This window comes from Aspergillus wentii (genome assembly GCF_001890725.1).
Source record: "Aspergillus wentii DTO 134E9 unplaced genomic scaffold ASPWEscaffold_5, whole genome shotgun sequence".
NCBI classification, from domain to species: domain Eukaryota; kingdom Fungi; phylum Ascomycota; class Eurotiomycetes; order Eurotiales; family Aspergillaceae; genus Aspergillus; species Aspergillus wentii.
This window is the reverse complement of record NW_024467836.1, coordinates 764,285-782,415: the sequence shown is the minus strand read 5'-3', so window position 1 is coordinate 782,415 and position 18,131 is coordinate 764,285. Positions and strand designations below refer to the sequence as shown.

Here is an 18,131-nt window from a genome sequence, read left to right as displayed (position 1 = left end):
TGCGGGTTGTGGGGAGCCAATATGACATCCTGGTGGTTACACTTGAATTCTATCATGAGGTTAATAATTAGATATTAGATATTATTATTATTTATACATTATGACTGGACAATTGTCTGATGATGTCTTCAACCTCTGCCTGTTTTTGCAGAATTTCAATGATTTCCTTCCAGGCCTTTGTCTGGAATTGCTTCCCCTCTGCGCCCACCGTTAACGCCTTGGACTCGCTGTATATCGTCAGTAATGATCGCATGATCAAACACAACACCACTCACTCTAAATATCCATCGCTTCTCCAGCATTTCCCATGTGACTCTACACCCTGATATGTCCCACTGACAAGCGACCGACTCCCCTGCTCGGTTGTACGGGCAAACAGCCTATGCACAATCCAAACCAGCCATCGCTCGTAGAACTTGTCATATTGCCGCCCGAGAGACGAGATGCAGAAACCTGGACTGATGGTGTTGACGATGACTGGGATCGTTCCGTCTTCATTGCGAGTCAGACCAGCGATGGTCTTGAGAACATACTCCAGTAGAAGCTTCGAGATGCCGTACTGCTTGGGACCGGCAAAGCGATGCGACTCGTTCAAATGCTCCAGTAGAGACCCATCCGTCCTGAGACTCTCAGCCTGGACCCGAACAAACTGTTGACTCGACACGACAGTAAGATGCGCCGGGTTCGCAACCGACGCAGCACTCCTCAACTTGGGAAGCAACAGCAGCGCCAAAAGTGAGGTCGAAAGCGCGTTGACCTGCAACGTCTCCTCCCACCCTTCAGACGACATCTTGTAATCCCGATTCCACAGACCGGCATTAAGCAATGCCACGTCCAGCTGCTTGATGTCTCTATCGACGCGACGGGCAAAGTTCTTGACGCTCTGGTAGCTGCTCATCTCTAGTTCCCAGACTTCAATCACCCCCGGTCGGTTGGTGCGCTTCTCGAGTTCTGTCTTTGCCGCATGGCCTTTATCCAGACTGCGACTTCCGATGATGAGAGAATCCACGCCGAGATTGAGGAATTTGATGGCTGCTTCGAAGCCAAGGCCGGCTGTTGCGCCTGTTAGGAGGACTGTTTTGCCAGCGAATGACCCTGTTGGGTCGGTGGGAGGGGTATATTGTGTTCGAAGGAGACGAAATAGACCAGCCATGATGATGTTGTGCCAGTTAAGAATATGAAGCTGTATGTTAAACCATGGATATCGAGACGGAGATTACGTAGGCGGTGCAACAAGTTGGCAATCCAGGATATTTCTTCCTCGGTGAATTATCCTCAATATTGATATCGATAGTATCTCGCTGTTTCAAACGGATATCCTCCTCCCCTGGATTAATGGAATTGGAATGTCGCACTCGGATAGAAGAGCCCGCCCGTTATTCACCAGCAAGCACAGCCGGGTAACACTCAAGAACAATACCCTCAAGGCAGTTAACCGATAAACCCAAGCTGTAATACCCGACCGCAGAATCGTGATTCGATCAAAGTGGCATCAGCTTGCGCCATTCCCAGAATTCCTGTAGTTATTCAGGTGGAGATGAAGAAAGCAAACGCTGCAAACACCACGTCCGATCGATTCGATTAATGTGGGATGTGCTGGCAGAAGAAGCCGAGATGGTTCAGGTACTTATAGTGTTCCTGTCGTTGTCAGAGCAGCTGCGTTATTTGCCGTTTTAATTATTTTAAACTCATCATGCCCTCGCAAGAAGGTCAGAATGGTGCGCCTGTGCGAGAATGGCGAAATCATTTCCCGGATGGTGATCTTTGGGTGTTTGGTTACGGGTAAGGGTTCCTGATATATATCGACAGTCTTTACTAAGATAGTAATTCAAATAATGTGAGATGCTGATTTAAATGTAGGAGTTTGATTTGGAAGCCACCACCGCATTATGGTATGCTGCTCTACAGTCCAAACCACTATATCATAAATAATGTCTGACAGATATAGACCAAAGAGTACCGGGCTATATAAGCGGCTATGTCCGTCGTTTCTGGCAGGTCAGTACAAGTTTCATCTTATATGATCTACTATGCAAGAACAGCGCTGATTATCATCTAGGCTAGGTATGTAGATGATCAGCAGTCCTTTTTAATCCAGACTGACTGTCCATCTTAGTTCCGACCATCGCGGCACCTTAGAAGCCCCCGGTCGAGTGGTGACTGTCATCGAACGCGAGTTTTGGGAGACGCTGGATGATCCTGTATGTCTCTCTACTACTACGTATCAGGTACTAGGTTACTAACACTGACAGCTCGCACACCTCGAATCCACAAGCGACACAGTCTGGGGCGCGGCATATCACATCCCCGCCTCTCATGCCGAAGAAGTCCACGATTATCTCGACGCCCGCGAGATAAACGGCTACACGGCGCACTTTACGCCCTTCCACCCCTTCACCAAGTCTGAATCTGAACAACCAAACTCCTCCTCACCCATCACCTGCATGGTATACATCGGGCTCCCCACCAACTCGCAATTCCTGACCGACAAAGCGCGCCGCGAACCGCAGGACGTGGCGGCGGTGATCAGCGCGAGTCGCGGCAAGAGCGGGAAGAACAGCGAGTATCTGTTTATGTTGGAGAAGGCGCTGGAAGGGCTGGGGCTGGGGAGTGCGGATGGGCATGTGACGGATTTGGTGAAGAGGGTGGAGGGGATTGAGAAGGGGGTTGCGGTGGAGGAAGAGGAGAGGGCGGAGAGGGAGGTGAAAGCGTCGTTGAGTGCGTCTGTGGAAGAGGCGCATGGGCATTTTCCCAAGACGGAGTAGGATCTTCGATTAGGTTGATGCATACCTTACCTACATGGTAGATTTATGTTGCATAAGATTGGTTGATGATGGATGATTGACGTGGACTTACTTGCATATGCCAGATTACCTTAGATATGATGCAATTATACAAGGATACAAGGGGTTTGTTATAAATTGGAAAGACGACAAATGTGATGTTATTCCTTAGCGCTCGTATCATCTCAAAAAAGAGAAAATAGTACTAGTCATTTGCACCATTAAGATCAAAGATCATTCCATCATCAAAAGATATCGGGCCCCATCATTTCTTTTCAATAGTTCGTATCTCATAACTTGCATTCCAGGGTGAACAGGCGTAACGGTTGTAGTAGACTTGAGAAAAGAACATCCTCCAAAGAAACGGTATCTCCTTAAGAAAGCACGAAAAGAAAGAGAACTCGGTCGATGCACGCTTAAGCAGCATCGTTACCCTATTGGCGCCAGTCTGTATATCGAGTTAGTCAAGGAACTGAAGGGCTGTCAAGAGTGGGTGAATGACATACCACCACCACCGTATCCGCCCTGCTGCTGCTGCTGGTAACCTCCTCCGTAGCCGCCGCGGTAGCCACCACCACCACCGCCACGGTAGCCACCATCCTGCGAGTTGTAACCACCACGGCCCTGGTAGCCACCGTCATTGCGGGGAGCTCGTTCAGAGGCCTTGTCGACACGGATCGAACGGCCATCGAATCTGTTTCGTGTTAAAGTGTCGATTCCTACAGTCTGGTCGATTGTAAAAACTCACTCATTGTTGTTCATCTGCTCAATAGCAGCGTCGGCATCTTGTTCGGCAGCGAAACGGACAAAGCCAAATCCACGGCTACGGTTGGTGTCACGGTCCTTGACGACAATCTGTGGACACAAAGAACACGTTAGCCTGATCAAAAGTACGAGAAAGAAGACTGGAGGGGAAACTGACAGCTTCCTCGACAACTCCAAACTGCTCGAATCCAGCGCGGAGAGTCTCATCAGTGGTGTGCCATGCGAGGCCGCTAATCCGGTCAGTTGTTAAGAAAAGGGTGATAGCGTCAGGCAGTGATTAAGAACACACCCAACGAAAAGCTTGGCCATTTTGAATTTTTGTGATTTGTTGAGTCTGTTTGAATTAATCAGATAATTAGCACTGGCGAAGAAAGCAGGATGATGCCAAAGTGAACTGATCCAAACTGAGGGAGGGGGAAGGACAGGTAGAAATAAAAAAGGTGGGAGGAAATCAGGGAGGGGGAAAAAAAAAGGCAACGATCCTCTCTGTCCAGACGAGACAAGGCAAGGGTCAAAAACACGGGGCGAGGATGGGATTTGTGAAACAGCAACCAGTAGTGGGAGAGAGTGACCTACTATTAAGAGTGAATTGGTGATTGATTGATTCTGATCCGCGAAAAGACCAGATGAAAGAAATGAATGAAGAGTGTAAGAAGAAAAAAGAAAAAAGTATCGAGGGAAAAATTTAATTATAATTTCAGCTGCAACGAAAATCTGCAAAGCGTAAGATTTGGGGGAAGAGTCTGGGCGAGAGGAGATGCAGAAGTGGGGTACGATTACTGTATTATCCTGTGATTACTGCTCATTACTGCGCATATTATTATTATTACTCTTACTCTAATACTAAATGATACCAATACTGCGAGAAAATCGAAATAATAAGAAAGAAAAGGACGGACTTCTACCGCGGAAGAGGAGGCGTTGAGACGCTAGCATCCGGCTGGTGTGCACCTCCGTTCCCCTCATTCGAGTCAGCCTGGAGATGGCGCCATCTGGATGTTTCCATACGAGCCGGATTCATTCACCTGGATAAATACGAAAATTTTATTCACCTCTATGGTATTATATCTCAAAAGACTGGTGTTGATATGGAGTCCATCGTGGAATGTGCCGCATAGTGACAATGTAGCATCCCCACGGTCCCCGGGGCGTAAGACTAATACACAAACCGTCTGGATAATTCGCCAGAACCCCCAAAGAGGCAGCCCGAATGTCTTTAATCCTGATTCTGGCTGTTATCATCGAGTTATCAGACAAATGGCATCGGATAACCCCCGTCTAGACATAATCAGGTCAGCCTCAAGGGTGATGGGCGATGCAGTCCCACCCACCACGGTGATATTGTTTGCAGAACCATCAGATCAGCTGGACACGTTGGCACCCTTGTGACAGTCTGCCAATCATATCTTAATTACTTGATATGATTTGATTTGATTAATATTATCTTTATCATTATTCTCTTATTCTCTCATTTATATTCTCATTCTTTAATTATTACTATGTCTACCAAATAAATAGATAATAGATGACTGATGACTGATGAGGGGATTGTGGAGACTTTTGCTTGTCAGTTCTCGCTAGTTTCGCGCTAACTCCAAGTCTCTTTCAATTTAAGTCCTTCTCTTCACTCTCATTGGCCAATGTTGCTCTGAATTGCCCACGCTAGTGTCTTAGCTTCGTTTAATCATTTCCTAAAATGGAGCTTTAAGGGCCTCACAGTAATCTAGATGATATCGTTCATATAGAGTCTCCAACTGTCTCCATACTTTGATCGTTGATGTCTTCTCCAGTAGGTATCAGCTATTGTATCCATGCACTCTGAAGCATAAACTCGCAGTTATGTCAGAATGAAGGCACTGTTCTGCCTGTATACCCAAAATGGCAGCAACTGCCAAAACGAGCACTTACAGGCTTCCATGGTGCCTTCCTATAACGGACTGCCTTTCGTTGGCAGAATTCAGTCTCTCTTCACCCTCTTCCATCTTCTCTGTTCATTTGACCATCACCAACTACCGCCTTCAACATTTTTTCTATCTTCTATTCATCTCAAATCGTCCATATGGATCCAGCCGAGTACGATCTAATCCACAAGTGGGTGGCAGAAACAAAGAAAGCATCTGGAAGATGTCGTGGGAAGGCAGCTGAAGCCTTTCACCCCCCAGGTAACACCTACGAGTCCTCAGCGTTCTACATAGCTAACCGTATTATCAGACAACCAAGGTCTTTTCAACGCTCCAGGCACTCTATTCGAGTCTATCAGATCAGCCACAGAAAGACAGGGAATCGAAGGCACTCAGACAGCTTACCCATCTGAGCTGCCACACCAAGGGCAACCAGTTGAGCCTACCAGCTCCGTCAGCCAAGAAAGACATGGATATGAGCGCAGACCTCGACACAAAACCAGACACGATCGCTATGAATACAAAGACCCAGTGTACCGTGCAAAGGTTTCAAAGAAGGAAAATCAAAAGGCCTCTCAGCGAGCCAGAAAGCATACGATCAATGATATTTTCCATGCCTCTAATGTAACGCAGGATAGACTCACGGTAAGAAACACGACCCGCTTTGAAGAACAATGGCTGACAATAACGGTAGCTCCATTCTCATATGAACCTGGGGATCTTCCAAAAGGGCAAGACTTCCGCTCCAGTCAACTCGCGCGAGTGTATGTCATCCCAATGCCCTTGAACTACTCAAAAGTTCGAAGCTGATCTAATCTCTTAGTACCCGACCTTGCCTTTTCGGAGATGAACTTCCTATCCAAAAGATCACAACGCAATCATGAAGAGTCGTTTACGAATGCTCACAATGAGATAAATCAGTCGCAAAACATGTATGAGGACCATCGAAAGGAAATTCCCGAGTTCTTCTCAGACCGGTTTTGTGAACAGACTGACTTGAGCTACATGGAAAAAGTCGACAACTCACCAGGCACAATGAACCCAGACCCGCAACAAGGTTGTTCGTCAGGTATTGACTATCATTCATATCCGAACTACCTCGGAAATCAAACACATTTCAATCCTTTGCTTTCCCAATCCGATCACGATCATAGTCACCAGCTCAAACATGAGGGAAGCATATGTGGATCATCGCCCACTACTACTCCATACAGTAGTGAACATGAAGACTCAGGCATTGAACCATCTATCGAGATGTATGTGACTGGGCTTTTGTTGGCTAATACCGACCGGGGGGATAAATATGTGAACTCTGAGCCAAACTGGAAATACTTTGATCTTGAAGAGTTAAAATGTCTCCTTGAAGAGAGGGAAAAACTATGGGACCATCAGCCAGACCATAAGTTCGCCTTTGCAAACACTCACTCACATGCGAAGCCTTCCAGTCGCAAACGAAGTCCACCAAAAAGATTAGGCACGAGATATTCCCCCATAAGGGAGAGGCGCCTGGAGAACAGGAGAAGACTAGTGAAGAACATTCGCCACAGAGAAAAGGATATCAGTGATCACATCGCTCATGCAGAACTCTCGCGATCTACGCCATCCAACATCTCCGGTGGCAATTTCGCTTTCGACATTACACCACAGCATAACAATTTGCAAGTATCTCTAACTCTACCTGAAATAGCTGTTCCTGAGCAGGGAAGCGCAATCATCCCACAAAATCTCGGAATCGCACCTTCGTTAGGCAGCCTAGCACAGCTAGACTACCCTGGACAGAATCAGGGTTACAATCCCCTCTCTTCTGATCCTTTGACTCAGGTACCTGACCTCAAGAGGAATGCAGAAAACCTAACATCTACGGGAGGATGTGATATGAGGCAATCTAATACGCTGCTACCGTCTTGTCCGAATAACCAGGCCAGCGAAGAGCTGCTCATGCAAACCCTCGACGCAGCATACAATGTGATTATGGACTCAAAGAGTTCAATGTGCGAGTCACCAAAGCATTCTATTGCCAATGGTTCATTGCTAGGTAGCAATGACGGTATCCTAATGTCGCCCAATGATTACCAGGATTATACTAGTTCGCCATTTACGGCGTCTTTTCGCTACCTCTCAAATCCTGAAGGTCACCGACAGCAGAATACCCTGCTGCCATATGGCTTGGGCAACGGAAACATCCGCCAAAATATCACTCAAAGTCCTCAATACGCCCATCAGTATTTATCGTCAGGGTTTCAGCCTGGAGAAAGTCTACAGTTAGGCAACCCTCTGACGTGGCAGCAACACAACCAGCCTGCAGGCATGGATCTTGGAGTGAATGTCTCCCCTTTCGGAGAACTGCCGGGCTTTTGGAGACAGAATAAGCTATATTGATATTTCTTGATTTTGAAGTTCTGTATAATCGTTTTTGTACGATTCGGTTCAAGTTTGTTCTGGATATTATGTGACAGTTATTTGATGTATGTTAGCGAGATTTAGAAAAATTCATATCATTTATCCAGAAATTTTACAAATACTTGTATTTTTCCTTAAATATAACTACCCATCGAGACTTAAGCTTCATATTGAGATGTTAGTTTCGCTTCAGTTACTTGCATTCTTGTGTAAAATCAAGTGGATGGAGGTTCAAGTATAAGAGAAAGTTAATGCACCATCACTAGGATCAGAATGAGAACCGAAAGAATAAAGACATCCAGATGTTAAATCTGAGCTCTCCATATTGAAATGCACAACTGGCATACCCAGGCAGCTACTACAGAGGCAGCTCACACTCAACGATTCCCTGGGCGCCACTTCCTGAATTCCAAAAGTTGCAAATCTTTAACCCGCAGCGCTTTTCCAGATGATTTCTCCAGTTCTCCAGTCATCCCCAGTTCACTCATTCGGACCGAACTAGGGAGAGACAGCATGTGCCCGTTCGCTTGGGATAAATAATGCCGTGGTCGCAACAACATCGAAGAGACCTCTTCCAAGCAATCTGGCTTTCTCTTTTGACCCGAGGATAGCCGTAGCTTTGAGGCTCTTGGCTGATTTTGTTACTGAGTGATCCTTTCGTAGCAGGAAAGGATAGTCTAGCATCTGTATTTCCTCGTCAGCCTTGATAAGCGGCGGAATACAGTCTGCATCGACACACAGACTGCGATGAATGAGTAATTGTGTGTTTGAGTTTCTGTTTCCAGTTCAACGGTTAAGTAACTGAATTCCTGTGCAAATACCGAGCAACTCATTTTAGTCGCGGTCAAAATGGAGGACCGAACTGTAGCCTCGTTGGTGCCGGCATTGTCGGGATTAGCTATCGTATCCAGATGCCTTGTTGAGCAAGACGAACGAATTAGAGACAACACCGAATCTTTGATGCATGTCGCTACACTGTCCAGATATTCGGAACAGTCACTCGAGTTGCAAGGTTGAAATCCTGAGTCATGATCCTTGTCATCGGACCAGACCGGTGGTAAGCACCCCTCTCGTTTTGTTCGCTTGCATGTAGATCAACACGGACTTTATTATTGCTTTTCCTCCTCTCTACCGAATTGTCGTAAGAGGGGGAGTGCCGTTTCGGCCAGTCCAAAGGCTAGCAAAAGTTGAACTAGATCACCCCTTTTCAAGACAACCAGGTCTCTCGGGTCATGGTGCCATATCTGGTGTTTGTAGAATGTCGGTTCTTTGTCAAGATGAAAGAGCTAAATCCACCAAGAAACCCGAGGCCCTGGCTGTGGGGAAGGAATAGAGCTCTTTAGCCATACCATTATTGCAGTATGATGATGTAGCATGCAAAATGGAAATTAGTGTGGAGATAGCCTACAGTAGCACTGAGCAGTCGTGCGCTGACACCATCAACGCTCCTCTGCCAGTCTGCCAGGTGTCTTTGGGGGTTCCACTCTAAGGAATGGACAATGGACACCCCATTTGACTTTCGTGTATGTCGAAGATATTTTGCCCTGCGGTAATTCTCACAGCGAAAATAAATAAACCGAACATCATTGGCCATACGGAGGTATGGAAAATGTTGTGCTGGCCTTCATTCGTTCAACCACGCGGGGAACCATAATGTCGGGTCCGACGACAGGTCGCTCCGGAAAAAGCAAAGTTATCGTAGATGGTGAACAACTACTAGTGAAGCGACTAGAATAGCAGTGGTACATGCTGCCCCTTTTGCGTGCATCGGCAGCGCCGGTCATGTAATAGCACACATGTTGCTGTTCTCCTGACAATAATTGCCCGTCTGAGGAAATATTCAGCCTTGACAAATGCACTGTCCTCAGAGTTCAGTCCTTTCCAACAGCTTGAAGGCTTAGATGTCGCAATGTTCCGTATATAGATCATGATATTCCGCGTGACCGTTCATCGAAATCTCCTGTTCTGTTTGTGAAACGCGTCGTAAGGCACAGCCATGAGGGGTCTGACCGCCGCCTTCTGTATTTCCGTGAATGCTGTCGAGGACCCGGCACTTTGGTTCTAAGGATCATCCCGAAACTGTAGATTTCAGCACCTGCTAATGCTAGATGAAGACCCATGGGGATGGCAAGCCGGTGAGCCGAAACTATATACGACTAGGTAAAGCCCGGCGCGTACTTTTTCAGCTCATCAACATCCCTCTCAAACCTCAATAGGAGTGTAGGCTTGCAAAGATCCCCAATTTCCGAGTGGGTTCTCGGGACTGATTGCGTTCGAATCCCCCCGCAACGGATCTACCTGTAGCTTGAATTAGGAAATATGATATGCAACAGGGCATATCCGTAATAAACGGGATCTGGTCATTTGTTCCCCCACTGAGCACTACAAGGCCATAGCTCAACTGAGGCTTGCATGTATCGCAGTGAGTGTTTCAGACTTGCAGGTCAGCAGCCAAGGCAGCCTTCAACGAAAATCATAGACAGCGAAGGTCTGATGCATCATTTCCCATTGGGGAAACCCCTTGGAGGATCTCTCTCGCACCAGTTCCTAAGCATAACTGGGGCCAAGAGAGCTAAATGGTGCCTTTCCTTTTTCTGGCCCAGCAGTTTGTTCATCATAATGCATGCATGAGGAAATGATAGGACAAGATCCACCCATTGGACCTTCGCTGGCTGGATATCCACCTGGCATATCACCCTGACAAGAGAGATGACTGAAATTAAAATGGGTCGTTTTGCGCTTGGAGGTTTGTAGATTGCAAGGAACCCACACACCTTGAGCATCGTGCCCTGGTATATAAGATGCCTGTCTGCCAATATTGATTCAATCACTGTCGGTCTTCTAGTCTGCTTGATATCCCAGCGTCACTCGAAATTCACATTTGAAGCATTCCATAACATTGCTTGTATACGGAAGTAAGGCCGATCTTTTTTAAATCTTGTCATTGAGATAAATTGCCAGTCAGGCTAACTTCTCGAAGAAGCGTTTTGAAATCACATTGAAAATGATCAAGGACTCCCAAGAGCTAAGATTGACTGAATATAACCTCGCATTACACAACGAGGCTCTGCAAAAGGTTAGCCCTACTTTCCCTTTGGAAAACTAGAACACCAGAACTGACTTAGCACCAGCAGGACTCCCGCATGGCTACTGTAGCATGGGTTGAAAAAGTCATCATGGAAGAGCAAATCCATCAATTCCATTCACAGCTCAAAATGAATGACACCGAGCAGTTGAGTGGAATGGATATTGAGGGTGACATAGAGCGAATCAACCAAAGCATGTCTGCTATGGAATACGATTCAACGCAAGCCCAGACGATTGCAAGTCTTAAGCTCTTTGAGCAAACGCTGGGACTGTGCCTGGAGAGCCCACTAGAGCGTTTTCTGACACCAGATGGGTGCAGTGACCCTAGTTATTTTGCTCGACTGGCCTTGACACAGATGGATACTCCACTTGGCAGCATGGATAAAAGGGATGAAAGGAGAGAGATGGCAAAAAAGAACGTGGAATTGGTGGTTAGTAGGAAAGATTAGAGTGTTGACAGAGTGAAGAAGAAGATGGGGAGTCGAGGTAGCCAAGGACCAAAAGGGCAGTCACCTGATTTACCCTATGATACCGACCACTTTTAGACCTTGATGGTTCTAACTGATTACTGTTGTTTTTTGTTCATGTTGCAAAATGTTCGATTGGGTATATAAAACCTTTGACAGGCTGCGTTGGTCTGCTATTCAATGACTTGCTAAGCATCTGCTGTTAAATCGATGTCCACATCTCCTCCCTCTCCACATAATCCCTAGATGAATCGTATCCAATCCTGTTATTTAGAGCTGAAAAAATCCTTTGATATCAGCCCAACGAGCAGCCAAGCATTAAGATCAAGATGAAGCATGTCTTGTATATTAGATGTGAATCCCCAAGGGTGCCGACAAGATTCAAATCCGCTTCCAAATCCTCTATTAAACGTAAATGAGCAGAAAGATGTTTCCATGAAGGGTTTGCAGTTGGTGTCCACGCAGATGTTGAGAAATGCGGGCCAATAAAACAAGATTTGAGGTCCGAGCGTCCATCAAGTATGTATTGTTCCGGCCATGGACGTCTAATTCTGGCGCGGATGTCTCACGGCTATAGTGATGCGTCTTCAGGTTAAGTATATTCACAGAGGAGAGGCAGCTTCAACAGCAGTGGTCCCCCTGAAGGCAGCCTTGTTGCTCATGACGACTTCGACGGGGTATTTCCATTCCATAAATCTAGTCCAGCCTACAATGCAGAATCGTCAAGTCAGCAATTGTCCTTCTGTGGCTAGCTCAAGAGATCACATACCCCAGTAAGCACATTTCTTGCCCACGTATTTCCCCACGAAAGGAACAAGGACCATAGTCAAAAGCAACTCTAGTTGCTCAAGACTCTCCCTCCATTCCTCCTCGGCATCTGAGTAGTCATCTGACAGGGTTTCCAGGTCGGATTCAGTGGTGGGTTCGGAAGGTAGCGAAGCAACATCCTCATCTGATGAATATGCGGCTGAGGAGGGAACCATATAGGCTGAGGCAGCGAGGGACGGGTTCGAGGCGGCGGCAGATTCGTACGACATGGTGAAGAGCAATGGTGTATCCGATAAAAATGGGAGAGAGATATAGATAGACAAGAGAGTGTCGATCAAGTAGTGGCCCGCCTACCACTTGGACAGGGATAGAAGCATCAGCAGAAGGCTGGTTGGATACTGCACGGCGTCGATAACGGTGGATAATGAAGCTCTCCGCAGCCGCAACAAATACACCAGACGACGTAATCCAGGATATGTCACGTGGGTGTATGGTAAGTATGGTACTGTAGTATTGTAATGTAATAACAGGGCAGTTGACTCATGTGTCACGTGATGACAAACCGATATCAGGTTCGGTTCGCCATCAGAGGGTATGGTTGACCAGCGGAATCTCAAACCTCGTTGTCGTGCTCAGAAACAGATTCGTCGCAACAGATAGTGCTCGTTCGACCATCTTGGTGGAGTGTTAAAATCATCGCGAGAAAGCAGATAATACACCATGGCGGAGACTGTACGTCACACCCTGTTTTCCCTTTACCGATGGCCCTCCCACATTTTCTTTCATGCGGACGTCTTCACAATTCATACCCCTCGGCCCAACCACCATCAGCGTTGCCACATCTTGATCTATTTCCCTCGCTTTTCTGGGTTGGAGTAGATCGCTGTGCTGGATTACAGTTGACAGCCTATTTATTGCTTTTTTGGAGACAGTGACTTTATTTTTTCTGTAACTAACATCGTGTCTGACTTGACTCAGGCCGAACCAACAAAGCAACGCAAGTCCGTCGCATTCAGTGAAGGATCAGTCATAATGGATACCAACGGCCAGGTTACAGAGGCCCCTCCGGCCGTCGAGAAGCAGGCTACCGGTACGCACCTAACCCGATTTTCATATACGACCATTTTCTAACCAGACATGGGGGACAATAGAAGCGCCGGACCAACAAGTCGACGAGGTGACCGAGCTCTTCAAGGGCCTGTCCAAGAAGAAGAAGACCAAGAAGACCAAGGACGCCGACGCTGGTGAGGAAGAGGCCGCCGGTGCCGACGGCGAGTTCGACCCCTCCCTCAAGAAGAAGAAGAAGAAGTCTAAGAAGCCCGACGCTGGCGACTTCGAGGCAAAATTGGCCGAGGCCGGTGTTGGAGAGGAAGGCGCTGCTGAGGAGGAAGGCGAAAAGCTTCCCGAGGGCGATCTCGAAGCTGGTACTGGTATCTGGGCCCACGACTCGACACAAGCGATCCCCTACTCCCTCCTCGTCTCCCGATTCTTCTCCCTTATCCAGAGCCACCACCCCGATCTCCTGTCCAGTGGCACCAAGTCGTACAAGATCCCGCCTCCCCAGTGTCTGCGTGAAGGTAACCGCCGTACCATTTTCGCCAACATTGCCGATATCTGCAAGCGCATGAAGCGTTCCGACGACCACGTTATGCAGTTCCTGTTCGCCGAATTGGGTACCAGCGGTAGTGTGGACGGAAGCAGACGTCTGGTCATCAAGGGTCGTTTCCAGCAGAAGCAGATCGAGAACGTCTTGAGACGGTATATCGGTAGGTTTCCCCATTATATGCCAAACTTCAACCCTTTCTATTTCTAACCCATTATCAGTCGAATACGTTACATGCAAGACCTGCCGCAGTCCCGACACCGAGCTCAACAAGGGAGAGAACCGTCTGTACTTCGTCACCTGCAACTCGTGCGGTTCTCGTCGTTCCGTCGCTGCCATCAAGACTGGTTTCCGTGGACAGGTCGGTCGCCGAAAGAGACAGGGTTAAATGGGGGCACACGATGGTGTCCTTGGGGATGTGTTGCAGTCGTGGTTGTTCCTACGCTTTCGGTGGTGTTATCTTTTTCCTATCTCGTATAAAATGTTATTCATGTGGATGAGATGATTACGAGGACTGAAATTAGAATGTTGTGATGAAGAAGAAATGATCAAAAAAGATTTCCAACCAAAATGAAGTGAAGACTTTTTTTTTAGCATGGCATGATAATCATGAACTGGGATACTCTTTTACAGTTGTCTTTAGTTAAATTGGATTTGACTGATATCTACTTAGTTTTTTTGCCTATTTACCATCCATCTACACAGATGATTTTACCAGAATTCGGAATATCTTATTTAGAGATACAATGGCATATCATAGTGCCCATGAAACTCGACCTCGAAACCGCTGTAGCTACTAATACCACTGATCGAATCAAAAGGAATCAAGTCAAATCAGATATAAAGAAAGAAAGAAGCATCGCTCAAAAATATCGCTAGGTATACATCTCAAACAGAAAAATCAACCCCCCCCTCCACAGTCATACATGACAGCTATCCATTCCCCATTTGACAGTTTACTACTGTTGTCCTTCTCTTCCAGCTGCCTAGTTACTAGCCGTATGCGCACCAATGTGGGCTGCAAAGGCGCTGACGTTTCGCGTCTGTATGTATACTGTGCCAGGACCGGTAAAGCGACAGGCAAGGCCTTCTCCGGAGCTGATTCCGGAGATGATACCTCCTGAAGCCACGCGCTCGATCTTGTACTTGCAGTTCCAGGCGACAAGGTGGCCGTTGTCGACGAAATATGTCTCGCCATCAGCAATCTAGGGAGTTCAACCGATTAGCTTGGTATATTTCAGGATAAAATGAGAGGGGTTGTTTAATAGCCGAATAACCTCAGAGGAAAACTCACATCTTTCTTGATGATAGCCCCAAAACTCTGCAGCCATACGATACCATTCCCAGACATTTTATAGACGAACAGTCCTTCTCCAGAAAACATTCCCTTGCTCAGAGATTGGCTCTGGTATTCCTTTGAAACACCACTTGTTGCCGCCAGAAATCCATCCTTGCCCACCTTCCACGAATCCGAGCCAGAAAGACGCAGTGACATGATATCGCCCAGAGTAGAGGGGGCAAGCAAGAGCTCTCCAGGGCCAGTAAAGGTCGACGTAGACATTTCGCCTCCGGCAAACATCTTCTTCAGGGAGAATTTGATGCTTCCCTTGAGACTGATGCTGTGCGACATCGCGATCATTGCGCCTGGTAATTCCAGACCCCGTCAGAGAGAATTTCATTCACCCCAAGGAGTCGTCTGGGTACTTACCTGGCTTCGCTTCTATGGGGCATCCCATGGCTAGCTGCATTGTGAGAAGTGAGTTGGAGTCACGATGACTGACTCTGAAGCTTCCACCGTTGAATGTCCCGACATCATCCTGGTTGGATGCGAGTATTTGGCCAAATGCGGGCGGGCCGCTTGATGTTCGCTCTGCTTTCACAGCGGGAGGGGGTGATTGAGGAGGCGGGGAAACAGTCATAGGCCCAGAATTGGCAGCAAAGGCGGCAGCATTGTATTGATTAGGTGTTTGGTAGCCTTCTGCCGGCGGAGGGCTGGCCGAAGGATACGTTTGCTTCGGTGGAGGGGGATAGTTGAAATTCGGCGGCGGGAACCCGGGGGAGCCTTGGGGTGGCGCGAAACCTATCGTAATGTGTTAAGGTCAAGTAGAGATACAAATTGGAAAGTAATGCGTTGAAATGGAACCATACTGGCTGAATTTGGAGGAGCTGGGACCGCATCGTTAGCAAATCCATCTATTTCGTCCACGATGAGAGGGAAACAACTTACGAGGGAATTGAGAGTTCTGGTTTGGAGGAGGGGGGAATGCCGTCGCCATCTTGAGGATTAAAGGGTCGATCTTCACGTTCACTCAAGTTCACTTCTGTCGCTTATAACCAGTTGATTGATGTGTTGGGTTGGTTGGGAATATTCAAGATGCGCATGAAGGGCAGCACTGATGAATTTAAAAGTCGCATCCATGGGAATTACTAGTACGAGGAGCCAATTCCAAGCCCCAGCGAGACTCGTCCATCCACGAGACACAACGGCCATGCGGCTTGCTGTAAGCGCCGAAGAATGACGGCTGCGCATCCTGATTGACTGTTGAGGCGGTTAGAGCCCAACTAGCCTGTGAGGAGGTGTGATGGGAGCTGCAGCAGGATCACCATCCGGCCATTGGCCTTGAAGACAATACCAGCAGGGTTTCGCCGAGACAGGTATGAAACACGGAATTCTGGGAATCTAATTATCATTGATGGAACATGCTGGATGGGATGGTGGTTGAGAAAGAGCCATTTTGTTGATGGGTTGGAGCAAAAGGCCAAGATCGAGGGGAAGTGGGGTGCGACTCCACGGACGGTGCTCAAGATCTGTCAAGACAAGGCATTATTCGATATTCCTCTCTATATACCGCGTATCATATATACATTTTCATCATCATTGACACGTAAAATAATTATATCAGTCTATCGCCCTGCAGCCTCCAGAAGCTCGACTCCTTCCTGATGCTGCACTTCTCTCGCCCAGTCGAGAGCCATTTCCCCGCCCCAGCTAGCCCTGTGGATATCGGCGCCATGATCCAAGAGGAGTATCATCGTGTCTGTGCCACGATTCCGCGCGGCCAGCATCAGAGCAGTGCATCCGTCCCGGGTTTGCGCATTCACGTCAGCTCCATGGGATAGAAGGAGCTTCACCATCTCCACGTGGTTTTCTGCTGCCGCGGAAATCAGTGGCGTGGTACCGAGAGTCCCCAGGTTGACACGAGCTCCATTTTCCAAAAGCACCCGAGCAATGGCGACATTGTTTTGAACAGTCGAAAAGATCAGTGGGTTCAGTCCCCCGCGGTCTTGTGCGTTTACCGTAGCTCCATTCTGCAAGAGAAGTTGAACCATATCGAGATTTCCTACATGACTGGCAGTCATGAGTGGTGTCGCGCCATTGGCATCTCTTCCATCAACATCAGCTCCTGCGTTAATGAGCTCACGTGCTGTTTCTTGGTCGGCAGCTGCGATACTTTGAATCAACGCAGTCAACCCATCCTCAGATTCTCGCATGTTGATATCAACTCCTCGCCGACAAAGTGCGATAATGGCCGAACGATATCGTCCTTGAGCTGCCCAGATAAGCACGTCGTGAAGGAAGTCTGGATGCGTTTTCCCAAATTTAATCCATCTCGCAACAAGCCAATGCATCAGCGCATCGTATCCGTTCTGGCAAACCCAGTCGAGTGCAAGTTGATCATTTATACCCAGAATCTCCCGATTGAGCACCTTCTCTTCACTGTTACACAGCAATTGGAGTACAGTATACTCTCCCCATTTAGCCTGGTCGGCCTCTCCGTGCACTTGTCCTGTCAACGTGGAATGCTCCGTAATTCCGCATGAAGACAAGGCACTCTCTATGGATGTTTTATCAGGATGCCCTTGAGCAATATGCCATGCTATCCATCCTAGTTGCTTAGAGAATTTGTGCCAATTCTCAAGTCGTCGTTGAGGATCCAACCAATCCTGGGGTCGAGGGGCTCGTGGATTTTGGAGCTTTGTCCTGGGGTCATTATTAATTGCGAGGTATACATTCTCGAATCCTTGAGTCTGGACATTCTGGTCGTTATCTAGCATTGCCCGGCGACAAAGGAAGCCCAGCTCAAACAACGAATATTCAAACTCGGCTCCTTCGCAGCGCTCACAAAGCCAGCGAACGACTGAAAATGCATCTGACCACTTGTCACTTGCAATCAGGTCCTCTACCTGCTCCCTGACACTTACCGAATCTGCTGCAAGTTCTGGTAGAAGGCCTTGATCTTTCAGGGGTGGGACAATACACAAAAGTGCATCTTCCCTTGAGCCCAAATCTCCCGACTCAAAACAGTTCACCAAGTCTTCGAGACGGCTACTGTAAGCAAAGAAGCCATCCTGCGAG

At 47.6% G+C, this 18,131-nt stretch overlaps 9 protein-coding genes across 9 annotated transcripts; 4 read left to right on the top strand and 5 right to left on the bottom strand.

Annotated features, from left to right (window-relative positions):
• Nucleotides 1-29: 29 nt before the first annotated feature.
• Nucleotides 30-1,569, bottom strand: ASPWEDRAFT_41845 (putative short-chain dehydrogenase/reductase family protein). Its single transcript, XM_040835665.1, has one exon. The coding sequence runs from the start codon at nt 1,151-1,153 to the stop codon at nt 272-274; it is 882 nt and encodes a 293-aa protein (XP_040687633.1). The 5' UTR covers nt 1,154-1,569; the 3' UTR covers nt 30-271.
• On the top strand, nt 1,534-3,100 carry ASPWEDRAFT_41844 (gamma-glutamylcyclotransferase). The gene is made up of 5 exons (XM_040835664.1): nt 1,534-1,782; nt 1,861-1,892; nt 1,949-1,998; nt 2,112-2,201; nt 2,253-3,100. Exons 1-5 carry the CDS (start codon nt 1,694-1,696, stop codon nt 2,763-2,765), a joined length of 774 nt encoding a protein of 257 aa, XP_040687632.1. The 5' UTR covers nt 1,534-1,693; the 3' UTR covers nt 2,766-3,100.
• A 117-nt stretch (nt 3,101-3,217) lies between these two features.
• On the bottom strand, nt 3,218-3,857 carry ASPWEDRAFT_29143 (RNA recognition motif domain-containing protein; the record flags this gene model as incomplete). The annotated part of the gene is made up of 5 exons (XM_040833235.1): nt 3,218-3,231; nt 3,290-3,477; nt 3,532-3,638; nt 3,706-3,778; nt 3,838-3,857. 5 exons carry the CDS (start codon nt 3,855-3,857, stop codon nt 3,218-3,220), a joined length of 402 nt encoding a protein of 133 aa, XP_040687631.1.
• Nucleotides 3,858-5,324: 1,467 nt separating this feature from the next.
• ASPWEDRAFT_41843 (uncharacterized protein) lies at nt 5,325-7,957 on the top strand. The gene is made up of 5 exons (XM_040835663.1): nt 5,325-5,710; nt 5,760-6,094; nt 6,144-6,213; nt 6,273-6,826; nt 6,878-7,957. The coding sequence occupies exons 1-5, from the start codon at nt 5,608-5,610 to the stop codon at nt 7,826-7,828; spliced, it is 2,013 nt and encodes a 670-aa protein (XP_040687630.1). The 5' UTR covers nt 5,325-5,607; the 3' UTR covers nt 7,829-7,957.
• Nucleotides 7,958-9,947: 1,990 nt separating this feature from the next.
• ASPWEDRAFT_41839 (uncharacterized protein) lies at nt 9,948-10,867 on the bottom strand. The gene has a single exon (XM_040835662.1). It carries the CDS (start codon nt 10,630-10,632, stop codon nt 10,348-10,350), a length of 285 nt encoding a protein of 94 aa, XP_040687629.1. The 5' UTR covers nt 10,633-10,867; the 3' UTR covers nt 9,948-10,347.
• On the top strand, nt 10,854-11,385 carry ASPWEDRAFT_173387 (uncharacterized protein; the record flags this gene model as incomplete). The annotated part of the gene is made up of 2 exons (XM_040831059.1): nt 10,854-10,925; nt 10,984-11,385. 2 exons carry the CDS (start codon nt 10,854-10,856, stop codon nt 11,383-11,385), a joined length of 474 nt encoding a protein of 157 aa, XP_040687628.1.
• Nucleotides 11,386-12,005: 620 nt separating this feature from the next.
• On the bottom strand, nt 12,006-12,440 carry ASPWEDRAFT_29140 (uncharacterized protein; the record flags this gene model as incomplete). Its single annotated transcript, XM_040833234.1, has 2 exons — nt 12,006-12,109; nt 12,173-12,440. 2 exons carry the CDS (start codon nt 12,438-12,440, stop codon nt 12,006-12,008), a joined length of 372 nt encoding a protein of 123 aa, XP_040687627.1.
• Nucleotides 12,441-12,891: 451 nt separating this feature from the next.
• ASPWEDRAFT_173385 (translation initiation factor eIF2 subunit beta) lies at nt 12,892-14,162 on the top strand (the record flags this gene model as incomplete). Its single annotated transcript, XM_040831058.1, has 4 exons — nt 12,892-12,903; nt 13,150-13,261; nt 13,323-13,937; nt 13,996-14,162. The coding sequence occupies 4 exons, from the start codon at nt 12,892-12,894 to the stop codon at nt 14,160-14,162; spliced, it is 906 nt and encodes a 301-aa protein (XP_040687626.1).
• Nucleotides 14,163-14,706: 544 nt separating this feature from the next.
• ASPWEDRAFT_550058 (AIM24 family protein) lies at nt 14,707-16,364 on the bottom strand. Its single transcript, XM_040838137.1, has 5 exons — nt 16,002-16,364; nt 15,923-15,940; nt 15,483-15,854; nt 15,069-15,418; nt 14,707-14,979 (listed from the first exon to the last, which is right to left on the bottom strand). Exons 1-5 carry the CDS (start codon nt 16,048-16,050, stop codon nt 14,761-14,763), a joined length of 1,008 nt encoding a protein of 335 aa, XP_040687625.1. The 5' UTR covers nt 16,051-16,364; the 3' UTR covers nt 14,707-14,760.
• Between the last annotated feature and the right edge of the window lie 1,767 nt (nt 16,365-18,131).